The 18584-nt window shown below is 41.7% G+C and overlaps 2 protein-coding genes and 1 pseudogene across 11 annotated transcripts in view; 2 read left to right on the forward strand and 1 right to left on the reverse strand.

Moving 5' to 3' along the window:
• The window catches only part of MPHOSPH8 (M-phase phosphoprotein 8), a 49992-nt gene that overhangs the window by 21463 nt on the left and 9945 nt on the right, over window positions 1–18584 (forward strand). For 3 of the 9 annotated variants that reach the window (XR_002176733.3, XR_002176734.3, XM_019936961.3), the window contains exons 3-8: window positions 4637–5491; window positions 7523–7622; window positions 10287–10586; window positions 13716–13841; window positions 13922–14010; window positions 18115–18255. Coding sequence is in view for 7 of the 9 variants with exons in the window: in XM_019936961.3 (XP_019792520.2) it covers window positions 4637–5491; window positions 7523–7622; window positions 10287–10586; window positions 13716–13841; window positions 13922–14010; window positions 18115–18255 (1611 nt within the window). In the remaining 2 variants the exon portion in view is untranslated. Of the gene's footprint in view, window positions 1–618; window positions 789–4636; window positions 5492–7522; window positions 7623–10286; window positions 10587–13715; window positions 13842–13921; window positions 14011–18114; window positions 18256–18584 lie in introns of all 9 variants that reach the window. The other 6 variants (XM_033843491.2, XM_033843488.2, XM_073794900.1 and 3 more) reach the window with 6 other exon arrangements.
• PSPC1 (paraspeckle component 1) overlaps window positions 7939–18584 on the reverse strand; it is a 109232-nt gene continuing 98586 nt past the window's right edge. For both annotated transcript variants that reach the window (XR_004523032.2, XR_004523027.2), the window contains one exon: window positions 7939–9012. The gene's annotated coding sequence lies outside the window, so the exon portion shown is untranslated. The remainder of the gene's footprint in view (window positions 9013–18584) is intronic.
• LOC109550178 (protein kish-A pseudogene) lies at window positions 8729–8951 on the forward strand (annotated as a pseudogene).

Here is an 18584-nt window from a genome sequence, read left to right on the forward strand (position 1 = left end):
GAACTATTATTTCATTGCAGGTTGGAAAATAGTGATTTTCTAATTCTGACATTCCTTCTGCCTTTATTACTAACATCACTGGGAAGGTGATTCTGAGACGCTGTGGTCCTGACCTGACTCTGGAGTGGGGAGAGGCTGCTGGCGGGGAGAGGCGAGGGGCTGAACTGAGGTGGGGAGGTTGGAGAATTGATGCACATAGGATCGGTGACCGAGCTGATGAAGGAAGAAGTGTCAGAGATGTCTCAGGTTACTGGCTTGGGAACCTAGGTAAGTGATGGTGTTATTCAGGGAACAGTTCCAGTTTTGAACACATGAGATTTTAGTTACTTACTTGTCATCCAAGTAAAGATGGCCAGTCTCACATTGGCAACATGGGTCTGAGTTGAAGGAGGGAGATCTGGGCTGGAAATGTGGAGTGTGGGGAGTCGGTGGAGTGTGCAGGATAGTGTTTCTTATTACTGTGTTCCAACTAAGAATCTGATGGATTGTAAGTATTTTGAAAAAATAATTGTTTTAGAATTCTTGTTTAAACTTTTTTTGAAGTAATATTAGTCTTGCACCTAGCAAGCTTCGTTTATTCTTCCTCTTTTTCCCCCCTTTTCCCCTTTACCAATGCAGAAAATTTAAGTAAAATCAGGCTGTTCTGCTTGGAAACAAGGAGGTCAACACTAGTCTTTAGGAAAATGGTTTTCAAGAAGGTGGAAGCCAGTTGTAAACTCTTCCGGATTGAGGGAAATTTGAGAAGTCACTCTTACAGAACTTGCTTAAACCAAAGGGGTAGCTTTCAGGTGAGCCTTGAGCAAGTTGCAGACTTTGCCTTTGTGTTCCTGACCATGTGTATCATAGGAACACAGACCCTCTGCTGCATCAGGACGGGTGATACCTCAGCAGCATGACAGCAGCAGTGCTGTTGTCCCATACACAGCTGGTGCCTGGTGACACCGTGTGGGTTTCCTGGAGGTCCTGGGGTGTCCTTCACCGCTCTCTGTCCTGCATGCGTTTAGTCTCCCGTCTTCGGTTTCCTCTCATCTAGAGCACTCCAGAGCCCTTTGCCCCCCTTTTAAGACACCAGGCCAGTTGTTTTATAGAAGGTTCTTCACATTGGAATTAGATGAATGGTAATTAATGTCAAATCACAAATAGTATTTTTAAAATTGGAATTAGATGATTTGTAGATTTAGTGTAAACATTCTGGCCAATGTATTCTGTAGGTAAGGTACGTGACATCAAGAGATGAGCCATGTGTCCGTTATCTCATTGCTGATGTTAAATTATAATTATGTGATAAAGTGAGGTGCATCAGTTTTTCTCCCCTTTTAAAGGTACCTTTTTCCCTTGTAAAATAGTAATACGATAATAAGTAACCTGATAGTAAGCAACCTGATTATAAGTAATCTTTGAGATGGTGAGAATCACTTGTTCCCCAACAACCTCTCATCCATGATTTTCAAATACTTTGAAGAATCTTTTATTCTTTTTTTAAAATTCGTATTGGAGTCTAGCTGCTTTACAATGTTGTTAGTTTCTGCTGTGCAGCAAAGTGAATCAGCTGTACGTATACATATATCCCCTCTTTTTTAGATTTCCTTCCCATTTAGGTCACCACAGAGCACGGAGTAGAGTTCCCTCTGCTATACAGTAGGTTCTTTTCAGTTATCTATTTTATACATAGTATCAACAGTGTGTATATGTCAACCCCAATCTCCCAATTCATCCCACCCCTCCACTTCCCCCCTTGGTAACCGGAAGTTCTCTACATCTGCAACTCTATTTCTGCTTTGCAGATAAGTTCATCTGTTCCGTAAAATACTTTGAAGAATCTTGCCTTAATTAGTTATTACTGTCGTGGCTTCAAATAATGACTTTTCTAATCCTGTTATTCCATATTTTTCATTTTGTATCCTATAAAGAGCAGCTCCTCCCACCCCCTTAAATTTTTTAAATACCAGTACACACTCATGGAATCTTTTTATTTAATTACTGTTGTTGTTTACATTAATGCTAAAACGGTCCCACACTGGCTTGTGAGAGCCCCTTTAGGCCAGCTCCTGTGTCCTCTTGCTATGTCCCTGTCTGTTTTGGGCACGTCTTTGCTCTCTGGCACAAGGTTCCCCAGTAGCATGTACTTTCCTGCTCTGGCCCTGATATCACCTATTTTCCAGGGAATCCTGATTCTTTTTAGAGGAGAATAGAATTTAGAAACCAAGATGTACTTATTGCTACTGGGACATCATTATTTCCAGACCCTTTAGACAGAGATAAAGGGAAAAAATACACGTTTATTTGTTTTAAGTCAAGTTCACTCCGATGTCTGTAATTTCGGTCCATCACCTCAGCGTCCTCCTATCATTCTCACCGTCCGCAGTTCTGTCTCCCTTTTCTTCCATGAGAACTCTGGTTCTCATCAACATTATATGTACTCATTTACTGAGTCCTACAATAATTAGAAATCAGTTTCAGGTTTGCTATGCCCATTCTACTGTAAAATTCCAAATTTATTTGCAGTTCTTTTTGTCCTTAGAGTATATTCACTTCGGGTGTTGATTGTTCAAAAGTTACATGGATTAATTCTTTTTTTCTTCTGTGTGGTCATCAGTTTGATAAAGAGGTTTATTTGTTTGTTGTTAATTAGGACCTGTTCTCCCTGCCCTCCCTTCCCTCCATACCCAGTTTGAAGTACTGCTCTCTAATGACAAATCTGAGTTTTCTTTCTCTTATAAATGACTTAGTCTTTTTACCTGATGCCTCAAATTTTTTTATTTTCACTGTTTTGTAGAAACCAAAATTCAGCTGAGGCAATTTGAAGATCTAATTGACTTTATCCAGTTCATGGATCGGGCAGCATCCCATCTAACAAAGAAACGGTTGCTCCCAGGAGCTGCATAAAAGGGAAGGTTGTTTTTGGCAGAGGAGGTGGGATAAGGAGGTTAAAAGAGTGGATGATTTCAGGCCGGGTCACCTTCCCTTAGGGGGAGACTGGGGGTCTTACTAGGGAAGTTACCTCACCAGTCCTGACCAGGAAATTCCAGACTGAAGCGTTTAAAATTCCAATCACGGGAGAGGTTAGGCATTAGGTCTTGGTGGGCTTACAATGAGTGACTACATTTGGGGCCTCTTTTTAAAGTAGGCGTGTCTTTCGGACATGCTGTTGTCCTTTTTAGGTTAGTTACTCTATTCCTTAGTCTGTTTTTGGTTTTTTTTTCCTTAGTCTGTTTTTTCTTATAACAGTTTAGTAAAATATTCTATCCCAATCAATTTCTATTGCTTATATTTATGTGAAATTTCTTTCTCTGAAACTTTAGAAGGCAGAGGAGGAGAACAAGATGATCTGTTTAGCTTCGTGGCTGCTGGGCAGCCTTCTTTACTGTTTTTCGGAGGGTTGGACAGTCTAGCCTTAGACTCCGTGAGGGCTTTTCCGGCTCTGTTTTCGCCCCGCCGCCACCACCACCACTTACGTCTGAATCTTCTATTTTCTTTCTGTTTCTCTGTCCTGCTTTATTTGGAATCTGGTCTCTGCTGCTTCTCACTGTGGACCTTGTCTCGGCCGTCCTGGCAGGGAGCATCCCCAGGGCCTGGACCAGCCCTGCACCATCTGGTTCCCAAAGCTCCTCCCCTTTCAGCTGCTCCCCACATGGTCACCTGCCAGACTTTTCAGTGATTTCTCCCATTTTCATTGCTGCCTTTGCTCACTGTTGTGGAGATATTCATGCTACAGAGGTCTTACGGCTATTAGTAGTTTGTCCCTATCAGCTTATATTTTGGGGTTCCTTGGGATACTTGGCCACCTAATTGGGTTATGGATGTCGTCTGTGGGGGGTTTGTTTTGCTCTCCAGTTGCTCTGTCTTTATGAAGCGCGGTAGGAGGAGTCAGAAAGCTTTGCCAATGCCACCACATTCTGCTGCCTTAGTAACCTTGGTGGTGGTCTTTTAACTTCTAAAAATACACCTATCCTTTCTTTCCCTCCTTTGCTTCCCCAAGTCATTTAGAAGAGAATTTGGGGAAATGGGAACTGAAAATGCTTTGCATAGTGTTTTTGTATCTATACAGAGACTTTATTCTTAAGGGGTTTTGTTTGTTTGTTTAGAATAGGAAAAGATATTTTCCAGAGGGGATATTTCAGATTACTGTATTACACGAACCAAGTCAATTGGGGAAGTAAGATTTCTTTGCAGTCTTGTTAGTTTCTTATGTAAACTGTGAAATGTAACAGCAAGTTTAAAGATATTCTGGGATCCAAAGTCTTAAAAAAATCTTTGCGTTTGGGTTTGTAACTACTATTTTGGCATCCAGTAAAGTCTGTACAAATTACTTCCTTGGTGTCTCTGGAAATTCTGAAGTTGGAATCATGTGCAACCCACCATACATATGACTGTTGGGACCTACAGCAGCGTTGACATTTTCTGTCCCTGTGTTTTATCTGTTTCCTTAAACTGACCCTTTTTGTCACCACCAAGACCTATTTGTTAAATCAGAAATATAAGTAATACTGTACAACGTTAACTCACATAAGTAATTTTAAGGAGTTGAGAAACTGCTTGGAGAAAAAAATTCCTACCAGATTGCATTAGTACTGCTGTTCAAAACCTTTTAAATTACTATGTTAATGAGTACTTAAATCTTTTTTATACTTTATAGAGACTGCCCTTAAATAATGACATATTTGAGGCAAACTCTGATAGTGATCAACAAAGTGAGACCAAAGAAGACACTTCTTCAAAGAAGAAAAAGAAAAAACTAAGGCAAAAAGAAGAGAAAAGCCCAGATGATCTGAAAAAGAAAAAAGCAAAGACTGGGAAACTAAAAGATAAACCCAAACCAGACCTGGAGGGCTCCTCTGAAAGTATGGTTTTTGATTTAAGGACAAAGAAAAGAATTTTGGAAGCCAAAGAAGAATTAAAGGAATCCAAAAAGCCCAAAAAAGATGATATAAAAGAAACTAAGGAGTTAAAGAAAGTTAAAAAGGGTGAAATAAGAGATTTAAAGACTAAAAAAAGAGAAGATTCCAAAGAAAACAGAAAAATAAAAAAAGAGAAATGTGTTGAATCTCAGGTGGACTCCGAATTGAGTGTCCTTAGTGATTCCCCTTTTCAGGAAGAAGACAGTGAAGATTTGCATTCTGACAACAGAAATGAGAAGCAGCCAATTAAAGGTGCAAAAGATAAAGCAGAGCCGGAGGCGATTCAAGATACTGTTTCTGATAAACAGCAGGATGGCACTGTGAGCGCTGATGAGGATGATGTCAAAGCAAAGAGGAAGAAAAAGAAACTGAGAAGGACAGAGGAACTTAAAGAGAGCAAAAAGCTGGAAAACAAGAGCCTCTTAGAGAAGAAAAATACACAGAAAAAGCAGAGGAATCCCGACAAAGGCCCAAGTGGCGCTGAGTTAGATAAGCCAATGGCTGCCTCCGCTCCAGCACAGAAGAGCTCCAGACCGTGTGCGGAGGAGAGAGGCTCCAGGCCCGCAGACTCCTCGGGGGAGGTGAGTGCGGAGGTGAGTGCCGGGGCAGGGTGGAGGGGTTGGCTCGATCTGATCGAAGGGCTGTAGCTTGCATCTCACACAACACACAGATGTTCAGATCAAGCTAGCACTCTTGAGTGGTCAGGAAGCTCCACGAGTAATGAGGAGACGGTAAAGCCCAGCAGACCAACCTCGTTTTCTTGCACTCCACAGATAGTGCCTTTTTTACAGATTGGAAGTCTGTGGGGACCCTGCGTCGATCAGGTTTATCGGCGCCGTTTTCCCAACAGCATCTGCTCACCTCGTGTCTCTGTGCCGCATTTTGGTCATTCTTGCAGCGTTTTAAACTTTTGTTTTGTTTTGTTTTTTGGCCACCCCGTGCGGCATACGGAACTTCCCCAACTAGGGATCGAACCCGGGCCCCCTGCAGTGGAAGTGCGGAGTCTTGACCACTGGACCACTGGGGAGGTTAATACTGTAGGTGTTACAGTGTTTGTGATCGGTGATCTTTGATGTTGTTATCGCAAAAAAGGCTGAAAGCTCAGATGATGGCTAGCATTTTTTAGCAGTAAAGTATTTTTTTTAATTAAGGTATGTACGGTTTTTTAGACATAATGCTGTTGCACACTTAATACTATAGTAAAAACATAACTTTTATATGCCCTGGAAGACAAAAAAAATTGTGACTCACTTTAGTGCAATATTCGCCTTATTTGCAGGGGTCTGGAATCAAACCCGCAGTATCTCTGAGGTGTGTCTGTGTACGAAGCTTTTCTACCATTAGGGAGATAATAGTGTATCAGAAGGAAGAAATTCTCCTCTCCCTTCTAGGTTCGTCTGGCTGGTTTAGAATTGAATTGGCATGAGACAGATGAACAGGGGGAAGATCAAACAAGTTTAATAACGCGTACACATGGAAGAGACCCAGGAAAACGGAGTAACTCGCCAAAACGGACGAAGTCCTCACCTCATGTACCGTCCTCAGCCAAAGACCAAAGAGGATGTTGAAGATGGGGAAGCAGTTAGGGGCAGCGACCAGGCAAAGCACAGTAGACAAGGGCGGGGCCGTCACACTGATGGAAGTCCTTGCTGCTCCACTGATGGCTCTGGAGGTTTGGGAGACACCCTTACAAACGGAGATCTCCCTTACAGATGCAAATGTTTCTCACAAGAGGGCAGCTCCTACTTGGTTTTCAGAGTTTTCCCCATGCCTGCTGTTTCTTGGAAAATAAGCAGCTTAAAAGAAGTAATACGCCCAAGAGACATACTTGGGGAGGCAAATTCTGCTCCCCTTCAAGCCTGATTAGTGAGAGGCAGTTATAAATGCTGAACATCCAGCTTTTGAACCGCCCCAGCAGTCTCCAGACTTGCTTTCTTTTGGACTGACCGCAACTAGAAAACTGGGGGCGAATTTGTGAACAAAAGTCAGGGGTTTTTAGAGGTATTCAGCTACTATGTAGCATTGTGAAGTAAAGCTTATAGCTAGCTTCCTCAGCTTATTTTATTAGCTTTTCACATCCTACTTGTATGTTCCCCCTGTTGTCTCAAGACTATACCACTTGTGGGACTTCCCTGGCGGTCCAGTGATTAAGACTCCGCTCTTCCAGTGCAGGGGGCGTGGGTTCGATTCCTGGTTGAAGAACTAAGATCCCACATGCCGCGCCGCACGGCCAAAAAAAAGAGAGAAGAACATACCACTTTTTCCTTAAATAATAGCAGAGTGCGCTAACTTTCTGAGTCTTTAAATTCTTGCAAAGATATATTTAATAGAGCTTATCTCACTATTATAAAAATAATTTTACATGTTTTAGTTTTAATAATAATTCTTCAAAGAGAGTGAGGAAACTTGGTGTTGGCTTTTGAATATGATATTTTGTAAATTGTCAGGGTTGAGGGGTAAGCTTGACTGAGGAAGCATTTGATGTGAGCGCAGATGTAGTCATCAGGGGTCATGTGCACCGTGCATAAAAGGGGGACCTGATGCCAGGAACCTGTTTTCCAGTTTTCAGAATCGGTGTCAGCTCTATCTGTTCTTGTTTTGGGTCTTACATGTGTCTTTTTCAGGAGAAAGAGACCAAAAAAAATGAACCCAAAGAAAAATACCCGAAAAAGCATGATTTGGACAAGGAAGAAAAAGGCCGAAAAGAGCCCAAGGCATTAAAGAGTGAGTGTGAATACTGACATTTGTCATTTACATGGGTCTTTCAGACAATGAGTCTAGTTCATTGTAAAGACAGACTCTCTTTTCTAAGCTGCAAGGTCATAGAGCTAGAAAATACGTTTACTGGGGAATTTAGAACCTTATGCTACTTTTTGTTTACCAGTTATCTTAGTTACTTACATAATAATTTATATTATTAATATAATTAACTCCCCCCCCTTCTGTTCACCTTGCTCTTTTTCCTTTTGGATATGAGGTAGGATATATTCTCTTTATTTTTATTTCTTTCTTTCTTTTATTGAAGTATAGTCAACTTACAATGTTTTAGTTTCAGGTTGGGGATACATTATCTTTAGAGAGATAGGAGATTCGTTATGACAGAAAAGTAAATAAGTATCTCTTTTATAGTAGATGCTGAGGTAAACTACTGTTTATTTATATATTTGGCTCTGTGTCATTTGCATAAATATAATGAATGCACATTTGATCACATCAGGATACAGCTCAGTTAAGGATCCACAGCGCATATTAGTACTGGAACAAGTACTTTATAAGACATTCACCATTACAGTGTTCGAATAAAACTGGATATTTTAGTTCACACACCAGAAAGTACCTGGAACACATGTTCTCGTGGAAGCAGTGATTTCTAAGAGATGGATGATTTCTTGGGGGTTTTCTCCCCAAAGCTGTGTGTAACTGAGGTAATATTAAAAGTGGGTTTGGGTTCTAGGCCTCAGTTTAGACTTGGCAGTAAGCCTCCGGCTGAGGGACTCTGGGAAGGAGCAGCGGTGCTTTGAGGGGTTGTGTGCAGGTGAGCGTAGTGTAGAGACTGTGCCTGTTCACAGCGATGCAACAGCTTGAAGCATCTTTTCTTTAGAGAGTGACTGGAGGCTCAAAATATTGTAAGATTAGAACTGGTTCATAACTTTTTCTTCGCCCGAGTATCTTATCTGTCAGTTTCAGGTACATTTTTACTGTAAATGTTTAGTCTTAAATGACTATTCGTTAAGTTCATAAGGGCACTCCAGGGAGTCTGATTGTTAGTATCCCTGAAACTAAAATCTGCTTCTGATCCAGGCCTGGTAGGGTGATGTGGCCTCACGGGCCTCACTGTGTCTTCCATTTTCAATTTTCAGAGTCTGTTGACCGTAATCTTGCTGCTTATGTGTACCTGTGCTTATATCTATGCTTGGCACCCAGCCTCCTGGACAGAAATAAAGCTGGGTTGTTGGGTATACTTTGGAAGTGTGCCAGAACTGGTGAACGTGAGAGTCCTTACGTTTCAGATGCTGTGGTGTGATGGCCTTCAGCATCCTCTTCATACAGTAGCTTGGGAAAATGCCAGAATTCAGTTGCCATCGGATTTAAATATGAGAAAAAAAGGACTTATCTGCAGAAAATAGTGGAAAGAATGGTTAACACTTTTATCTCTTTATCTCATTGAATGAGATAAATTTCTAGCTGCTGTTCTGTATTTTTGTTATTGGACCAATGTTCTATATAAATAATTAGGATGTCACCATTTAATACTCAGAGTTTAAATATGTCTGTAACAATCAACCTCAGTACTGTCACTATACAATATTACCTTCTGCATATGTCATTCTCGGGTGTCAGATACCTTTTTTTTTTTGGCTGCACTGGGTCTTAGTTGCAGCACGCAGGATCTTTAGTTGTGGCATGCAGACTCTTAGTTGCGGCATGCGAGATCTAGTTCCCTGACCAGGGATTGGACCCGGGCCCCTTGCGTTGGTAGCGCGAAATCTTAACCGCCGGACCACCAGGGAAGTCCCCAGGTACTAGTTTTTAGTGAGGTATCTTTAAGGCACATAGTAGAAAACAAAATTGGTAAATTACTTAAGTTCCTTTCACTGTAATTTGGAAACAGTAAATCTTTATCGAGAGAGAGCCTTTTTTGGACTAGCTTTTTTATTGAAAAAAAAAGGTTCAGTTTGTGTTGGTAAGGACTGCACTCATATTTAATAATGCTTGCTTTTCTGCTGGCCACACCATTTTGAGCATTAACCAGAGTACCTGTACTCTTAGCAAACTGTAGTTTATCACAGGTGTTTAAACTATTTGAAACAAGCCTGTGCAGTTCTTGAGGAAGATAAATGAGAAGTGACTTAAGAGTGCTACTGAGAAGATGTCCCTATTTAACATGAAAGAATTGAGTAAAAAAACCTATCCGCTATGTACCCAAAGTTTATAATAGAGTTTTTCTCATATCTTTAGTTAAAAGCGAGTGGATTTCCACAGGCGTCAGGTGCAGTGTTGCCAGGCCACAGTCAGCGTGCTGACACCCTTACACCCCTCCCACTCTCCACCAGAAGTCCTTTTTGTACAAGGTTACCTTCAGGATACAACTGGAGGCAGCTGTCTCAGCAGAAGGACAGTTGGTGGTGTGACTAGGATTATTCTGAGGCTTGCTGTCTGCAGCGGCCTTTGTCAAAACTGGGAGTGGTTCAGAGCCCCAGAAGAATAACCATTTAATTTGGACGTCCTTTCTGAATATGGAGCGGCCAATAGAAAGATGAATGGAAAGAACTTCATGGCTGTGATAGTCAACCTGACCAGACTTTCTAACCAAGGCAGATATTAGTAAGAATTAAGAAAATATCTGTTTTTTTAACACTAACCCAGATTTTCTTTTGGTTACAACAGAAATTTGTGACTCCTTTATTATCAACTTATTTTTGTCACTAGCATTTAAGGAAATCAGAAATGCATTTGATTTATTTAAATTAACTCCAGAAGAAAAAAGTGATTTTCCTGAGAATAATCGGAAAAGAGAAGAAGTACCACCGGATTGTAAAGTCACAGGAGACCACAGGAGCAAGGAAAACAAGCAGCTACTTAAAGAAAGGAGAAATACGAGAGATGAGACTGATACATGGGCATATATAGCTGCAGATGGTGGTCAAGAGGTTGTGGACAGCACGCCCCAAGCGGACGAGAATTCTGGTAGGTGTGTCCGTAGTCATTCTGCGGAGCGTTCTCTGTTCTGTGCACTGAGCTGCCTCCCTCGCCTTCCTCTCCGCTCCCATGGTCATTCTGATCTCAGGATGGAGTAGAAAACCATTTGAATCTCCTGAGTAAGTAACATTTTGTATTGGAGACTTAGGTTATTCTGTGATTGCTGAATTGATCAGAAATGGATGTGGTATGCTCAGCACATTAGAAATTATACAGATTTCTGGTTTGCTGCCTTACCTACTGTTGCCAAGCAGTCTGATGGTATATCTTACTAGATTTCTTTCAGAAAGCTATCAAATACTAACTTATTTGTATTCTTCCCTTTTAACTTTGCAGTAAATAACACTTATTAAATGAGGTTAGATTGTAAGTGCTATCCTGAGGATACCGGAATTAGCTGAGGAGGGGAAGGCCGTGTATAGAGTACATAGGACAGTAGCTGTGGAGAAGAGTAATAAAGGGATAGGGCAGAATAAACGAAAGAGGTTAATCTGATAAATTTCTGTATAACTCGTGAAACAGCTGAAGAGAAGTTCTGAAATATTTGGGATATATGGCAAAGCAGGTAGCTTGGGGGCCCTATTACTACAGAGCAGCTAGGCTCTGGGATACAGACAAGACAGGCCTGAGCTTGCAGGAGACTGGGACAGTGCCTTGGGGCGTGGGGGTGGGGGCAGTGGGTTGCCCAGAGGGCAAATACCAAATAGCACAGCTGCTGCCATACCAAGCCATAAACACGAGGTCCAGCCACCTGGGGAGCTCCTGGGGGAACCCTGAAACTACCCCCGTTCACAGAGGGCAGGGAGAGACCCAGGAAAGAGGCAGCCACCCTAGATGGGGAGGTGGCAGGCTGCACTGGCAGAGAACTTCCAGGAGGCCCGTCTTGGGGGCCGCAGGATGAGTAGACCTCGCGCCCGCCCAGCAGAATCTTAACAGTTTACGAAGAGGCCTTAGTTCAGTCCAGGTGGTCTTAGCAGCTTTTACTCTTTCCAGGCTGTGTCCTTGACACTGTTTCTACTGTGGGAACAGTGGGCACAGCATACAGCCCAAGGACAGGGGAGGATGTGAGGGGCCCCCTCCTGGCCAGGGTGTGGGCGGTGAGCACCTCGGACCTTCTCTCACAGCGGAGCATTGGTAAAGCCCAGAAGCTGGTTCATTGAAAGACTAATAGAATAGAGCAGCCTGGGGCACCATTAGTTTAAGGGAAAAAAGAATGAAGACTTAAACAGTATTTCCAGGGAAAAAAGAGATGTGATTATAGATGGCGTCCAGATTAAAAAGATAAAAATTCTATGAGCATTTTCTTACCATAGATTTGAAAACTGATTGAAATGGGAAATTCCTGGAAAGATACAGTTTAACAAAACTGACCCAAAAAGAAATACAAAAATTGGATAGTCTGGGCTTCCCTGGTGGCGCACTGGTTGAGGGTCCGCCTGCCGATGCAGGGGACGCGGGTTCGTGCCCCGGTCCGGGAGGATCCCGCGTGCCGCGGAGCGGCTGGGCCCGAGGGCCATGGCCGCTGGGCCTGCGCGTCTGGAGCCTGTGCTCCTCAACGGGAGGAGCCACAACAGTGAGAGGCCCGCGTACCGCCAAAAAAAAAAAAATTGGATAGTCTTATTACTATGAAAGAATGTGAAATAGTAATTTAAAATAGTCTTACAAATTTATGCAAGAGTTCATCAAACTTAGAAGTCTTCCCGAAAGCAGGTGGGTTCAAGAAGTGAGGTACAAGCATATATGCGACTTAGAGCCGTGCATGTAACGTGGAGCAAAGAAACAAAGGCTGTGCTGTTTCTGTGATGGGACGCTTTTAAATCCTTGAACTTTTTTTTTTTTTTTTGAAGTATAGTTGACTTACAGTGTTGAGTTAGTTTCAGGTGTACAGCAAAGTGGTTCAGGTATACATACATATATATATTCTTTTTCAGATTCTTATCCATTATAGGTTGTTACAAGATACTGAATGTGGTTCCCTGTGCTATACAGTAGGTCCTTGTTGTTTATTATTTTTTTTTTAATCTATTTTATATATAGTAGTTTGTATCTTTTTTTTTTTTTTTTTTTTGCGGTACGCGGGCCTCTCACTGTTGTGGCCTCTCCCGTCGTGGAGCACAGGCTCCGGACGCGCAGGCTCAGCGGCCATGGCTCACGGGCCCAGCCGCTCCGCGGCATGTGGGATCCTCCCGGACCGGGGCACGAACCCGTGTCCCCTGCATTGGCAGGCGGACTCTCAACCACTGCGCCACCAGGGAAGCCCTCATTGTAGTTTTGATTTGCATTTCTCTGAAATTAGCAGTGTTGAGCATCTTTCATGTGCCTGCTGGCCATCTGTGTTTCAATCCTTTATCTCTTACCATCAAATATTTGATGGGCTTGTCACTTTTTAAACTAGTGCGGTCATGTTGAATTATCCCCAGATCCCCTCCACTGCACTGCCCGTAGAGAATGAACGTTTTCAGCCGTGGTGTTGACGAGCCCGTGGACCAGACACATGAGAGTGGGAATGAGCGCTGGCTTCGTGCGTGCGGGGGGTGGCTCGGAGCCCAGGGCGCTGGGGGCGTCATGGTGGCGCTTCCGGGGGAGAAACCCAGCCCAGTGCGACATGGCCGCAGGCAGTGGCTCTTCTTTACTCACGGATCTGGTCTCTACGTTCAGAATGCCTGTACCTACGTGGAGGCGGGGAGCAGTGTACAGCTGCCCCTCCTGTAAGGTGGCGCAGTGCAGTTGATGCTCTGCATCTGGCCCTTCCGGATGAGGAGGGCTGAGCGTCTGTCCAAGAAGAACGGCCGAAGGAAGAAACGTTAGCGCTTCCTCTTACTGAATCCTTGATTTCTCGCTGCCTTTCAGCTTCCAAAGTTCATATGTTATTATTTTACAGTTAATAGTAAACCTATTTGTCTTGATGCCTCTTTGTGTGTGACCTCTAAAAGTGGATAATTCATGTTACTTCCCAAAGGAAATCAGAAATTTAACTAGAGACTCGGTTACGTAGTGACGTATGTTCAAAGTGTGTGTAACATTCTGATTAGGGCACCATATATTTAATAAAACAGCATTGTATTTTCTTTTATAGTCCAGCAAAATGTATCTTAATAAGGCTCTTCTGTGTTCCAGATGGCAGACAACAGATTTTGAGTTTCGGCATGGATTTGCAGTTGGAATGGATGAAATTAGAGGATTTTCAAAAACATCTTGATGGGGAAGATGAGAATTTTACAACAGCAGAAGCAATTCCAAGCAGTGAGTAGTTCTGGAATTACGGGGATCCCCTTCATGAATCTAGGTATGTAAAACCTAATTTATCTTTCCTTTCATTTTAGATGTATTGAGGGATGCTGTGAAAAACGGGGATTATATTACTGTGAAGTTTGCACTTAATTCAAGTGAAGAATATAACCTGGACCAAGAGGTAAAGTGTCTTTGTAAAAATCTCATGAAAGGAAGATGGAAAGTCACTCTTTTATTTATTTATTTATTTATTTATTTATTTAGAAAGTAACTCTTTTAAAATAATTCAGTTTTATTCTTTCTTTTCCTAACTATAAAAGTGATACATGTTGACTTTATGGGATTCAAACATTCTAGAAATGTATAACGTAGAAAATTATAGGGCTTCCCTGGTGGCGCAGTGGTTAAGAATCCACCTGCCAACGCAGGGGACACGGGTTCGAGTCCTGGTCCAGGAAGATCCCACGTGCCGCGGAGCAACTAAGCCCGTGCGCCACAACTACTGAGCCTGCGCTCTAGAGCCTGTGAGCCACAACTACTGAGCCCACAAGCCGCAACTGCTGAGCCCATGTGCCTAGAGCCCATGCTCTGCAGCAAGAGAAGCCACTGCAATGAAAAGCCCACGTGAAGCAACAAAGACCCAACACAGCCAATAATTTATTTATTTGTTTATTTATTATTTTTTTTAAAATGAAAGAAAATTACAGGTCCCGTAATTCCAACCCTGTATAATGACCATTAGTTTTAGCCGTGATTTGCCTGGTTTTGTCTGTGGTTTAACCTCTGCACTTTGAGGGGAAAGTGACTCCTCGTTTTCATGTCACCATTTGTGTTTCATCGGTAGTTCCCTATTTACAACAACTGCCCATCTTTCTGTTGTTGTGTGTGTGTGTGTGTGTGTGTGTGTGTGTGTGTGTGTCCGCGCTGTGAGGCTTGCAGGATCTAGTTCCCCGACCAGGGATCGAACACGTGCCCCCTGTGGTGGAAGCACACAGTCTTAACCACTGAGCCACCAGGGAAATCACCCAGCTTTCTATTGTTGCTGGGTTTTTTCACACTGATTTGTAAAGATTTTAATGGAAGCATATTAACCCATTCTCTGTTTTTACATTTTTATTTTTTGAGTCTTATTGCTTGGAGGGATTTTTATTTTTAGGTAGTTACATCTGTTGATCTGTTCCTTTAAGCCTTTTGGGTGTCCTACCTTGCTTAGAAAAGATTCTTGTATTTTCTTCTTCAGTTTTCTTGCTTTAATAGTGGATTTGTTAGGTTGAATCCTTTACGATTGCAGTAAAAAGATTATTGGGATTTTCATTAAAACCACATGAAATATATAGATTATTTTAGCTCAGAATGGACACTTTGAGTCTTCCATCCAGGAATATGACAACTCTATATTCATTCAGCTCTTCATTTATTCCCTTAAGCAAAGTTCTTTGGGCTTTTTTCTTCATATAGTTCTTGTATGTTTATTTTAGATGTATTCATACATATTTTATAATTTTTAAATCATTTTCCATATATATGCTGTGTACAAGAGACCCACTTCAGACCTGGGGACACATACAGACTGAAAGCGAAGGGATAGAAAAAGATATTCCATGCAAATGGAAATCATAAGAAAGTTGGAGTAGCAATACTCGTATCAGATAAAATAGACTTTAAAATAAAGACTGTTAACAATAGATAAGGAGGGACACTACATAATGATCAAAGGATCAATCCAAGAAGAAGATATAACAGTTATAAATGTTTATGCACCCAACATAGGAGCACCTCAATGCATAAGGTAAATGCTAACAGCCATGAAAGGAGAAATCGACAGTAACACAATAATAGTAGGGAACTTTTAACACCCCGCTTTCACCAATGGACACATCATCCAAACAGAAAATAAATAAGGAAACACAAGCTTCAAATGACACAATAGACCAGATAGATCTAATAGATATTTATAGAACATTCCACCCAAGAGTGGCAGAATACACTTCTCAAGGGCACACGGAACATTCTTGAGGATAGATCACAGCTTGGATCACAGATCAAGCCTCGGAAAATTTAAGAAAATTGAAATCATATCAAGCATCTTTTCTGACCACAACGTGATGAGATTGGAAATCAGTTACAGGAAAAAAACTGTAAAAAAACACAAATTCGTGGAGGCTAAACACTGCACTATTAAATAACCAAGAGGTCACAGAAGAAATGAAAGAAGAAATTAAAAATACATAGAAACAAATGACAATGAAAACACAACGACCCAAAACCTATGGGATGCAGCAAAAGCAGTTCTAAGAGGGAAGTTTATAGCAATTCACTCTCACCTCAAGAAACAAGAAAAATCTCAAACAATCTAACCCTACACTTAAAACAACTAGAGAAAAAAGAATAAAGAAAACCCAAAGTCAGTAGAAGGAAAGAAATCATAAAGATCAGGGCGGAAATAAATAGAAACGAAGGAAACAGTAGCAAAGATCAATAAAACTAAAAGCTGGTTCTTTGAGAAGATAAACAAAATTGATAAACCCTTAGACTCATCAAGAAAAAAAGGGAGAGGACACAAATCAATAAAATTAGAAATGAAAAAGGAGAAATCACAGCTGACACCACAGAAATACAAAGGGTTATAAGAGACTACCACAGGGCTTCCCTGGTGGCTCAGTGGTTGAGAGTCCTCCTGCCGATGCAGGGGACATGGGTTCGTGCCCTGGTCCGGGAAGATCCCACATGCCGTGGAGCGGCTGGGCCCGTGAGCCATGGCCGCTGAGCCCGCGCGTCCGGAGCCTGTGCTCCGCAACGGGAGAGGCCACAGCAGTGAGAGGCCCGCGTACTGCAAAAAAAAAAAAAAAAGAAAGAGACTACCACAAACAACTATATGCCAATAAAATGGACAACCACAAAGAAATGGACAAATTCTTGGAAAGGTACAATTTTCCAAGACTGAACCAAGAAGAATTAGAAAATATAAACCTATCACAAGTAAATGAAATTGAAACTGTAATTAAAAATCTTCCAACAAATAAAAGTCGAGGACCAGATGGCTTCACAGGCAAATTCTGTCAAACATTTAGAGAAGAGCTAGCACCCATCCTTCTCACACTGCACGCGGGCTTTTCTCTAGTTGAAGCGAGTGGGGGCTACTCTTAATTGCGGTGCGCGGGCTTCTCATTGCAGTGGCTTGTCTCGTTGCAGAGCACAGCCTCTAGGCGTGTGGGCTTCAGTAGTTGTGGCTCGCGGGCTCTAGAGTGCAGGCTCAGTAGTTGTGGTGCACAGACTTAGTTGCTCTGCGGCATGTGGGATCTTACCGGACCAGGGCTCAAACCCGTGTTCCCTGCATTGGTAGGCGGATTCTTAACCACTGTGCCACCAGGGAAGCCCCCTTATTTCAATTTAAGTGGATCCTGTTGAGTCTGTCTAAAGTACTACGGCCAAGAATCATTTTTCTTATATTTGTGTTCCCTCCAATTACTCAGACACGCAAATTTTGCTAGACTTTAAGATTATAGCTAAATTAATTCATACTACTGGAATTTGGTTTTATCAAATGTTATTTAATAAATTGTTTGGTTTTCTCATATGGTGATTGCTTGAACTAGTGATCGGAAATATTTTAGCTAATAGTTACCTTTTTATCTTTTGTCAGCCTTTTGTAGTTTTATCTCTATTTAAAAGCACTTTTCTTTAATTTCTCTATTTTGTTATGGACTCTCAGAAACTAACCATGTCAGTGTCCTGTTTGCCACTTCTGAATTTCCTTCTGTATCCTTAGAGAACTCAAACTCTCACTTCCCAACGGTTATATTTACATAGGCCAACATTTGTCTCATCCAGAAAGCATTCATTTTAGTTTGTAACCAATAGAATGGACTTGTGTGACTTCTCACCGTCGTTTCTAGCCTTCTGTTTTTGGGCCAAATGAGTGTAATGAATATGTGCGTTTCACCTGTTTTACCTAAAACACAGGAGACTTTTGAGGGAAGTGAGTACCTTTGCCATTTATGTGGCTCATGGTTCACTGTTCATTTTGTATCATGCAGAGTGTTGGTATACCTTCAGACCTTAATAAGTGGATGTTGTAAAATTTTTTGGTAACACATATGGAAAAATTCTAAAGGTGATTAGTTTCTGATTGTTAGGGTATTTTAATGAAAAACCTAAGTACGTAGATACATAAATCAATGTATTTCAGTGATTTCGCATTGAAACATAGTAAATGAAAAAACTTAGTTCTAAAATTTTTCTGATTAAACATTGACATGTTTTTTCATAAACAAAACCAATACAGGATTCCAGCGGGATGACACTGGTGATGCTTGCGGCAGCTGGGGGGCAGGACGACCTGCTGAGGCTGCTCCTCAAGAAGGGGGCAAAAGTGAACGGTCGGCAGAAGAACGGGACCACCGCGCTCATCCACGCTGCCGAGAAGGTCGGCCACTCAAGGCTTTGGTTCGATAGTCTTGGGACCGAGACAGAGTCTGTCTCTGCAGGGAAATGTACCGGTCCTACAGTCACGTAACTTTAAATTTTCATAGTTCAGTTCATCTGTAACTTGTCATAAATAGATACGTTTTTATTGACAGTCATACTTTGTAATTGAATTTGCAAAATCATTTATCTAGTTGGAAGTGATTTATATTGAAAAAGAACTTCTGATTAAGGTATTAATATTCTTAGATCTTTTAAAAATGTTTTCCAATCTAAATTAAGTGTCCCTTTTGTTTAATAATTTAATTAAAATGTTCCCATATATTATCT

The sequence above is a fragment of the Tursiops truncatus genome, chromosome 18 (assembly GCF_011762595.2).
Source record: "Tursiops truncatus isolate mTurTru1 chromosome 18, mTurTru1.mat.Y, whole genome shotgun sequence".
In the NCBI taxonomy this organism is placed as follows: Eukaryota; Metazoa; Chordata; class Mammalia; order Artiodactyla; family Delphinidae; genus Tursiops; species Tursiops truncatus.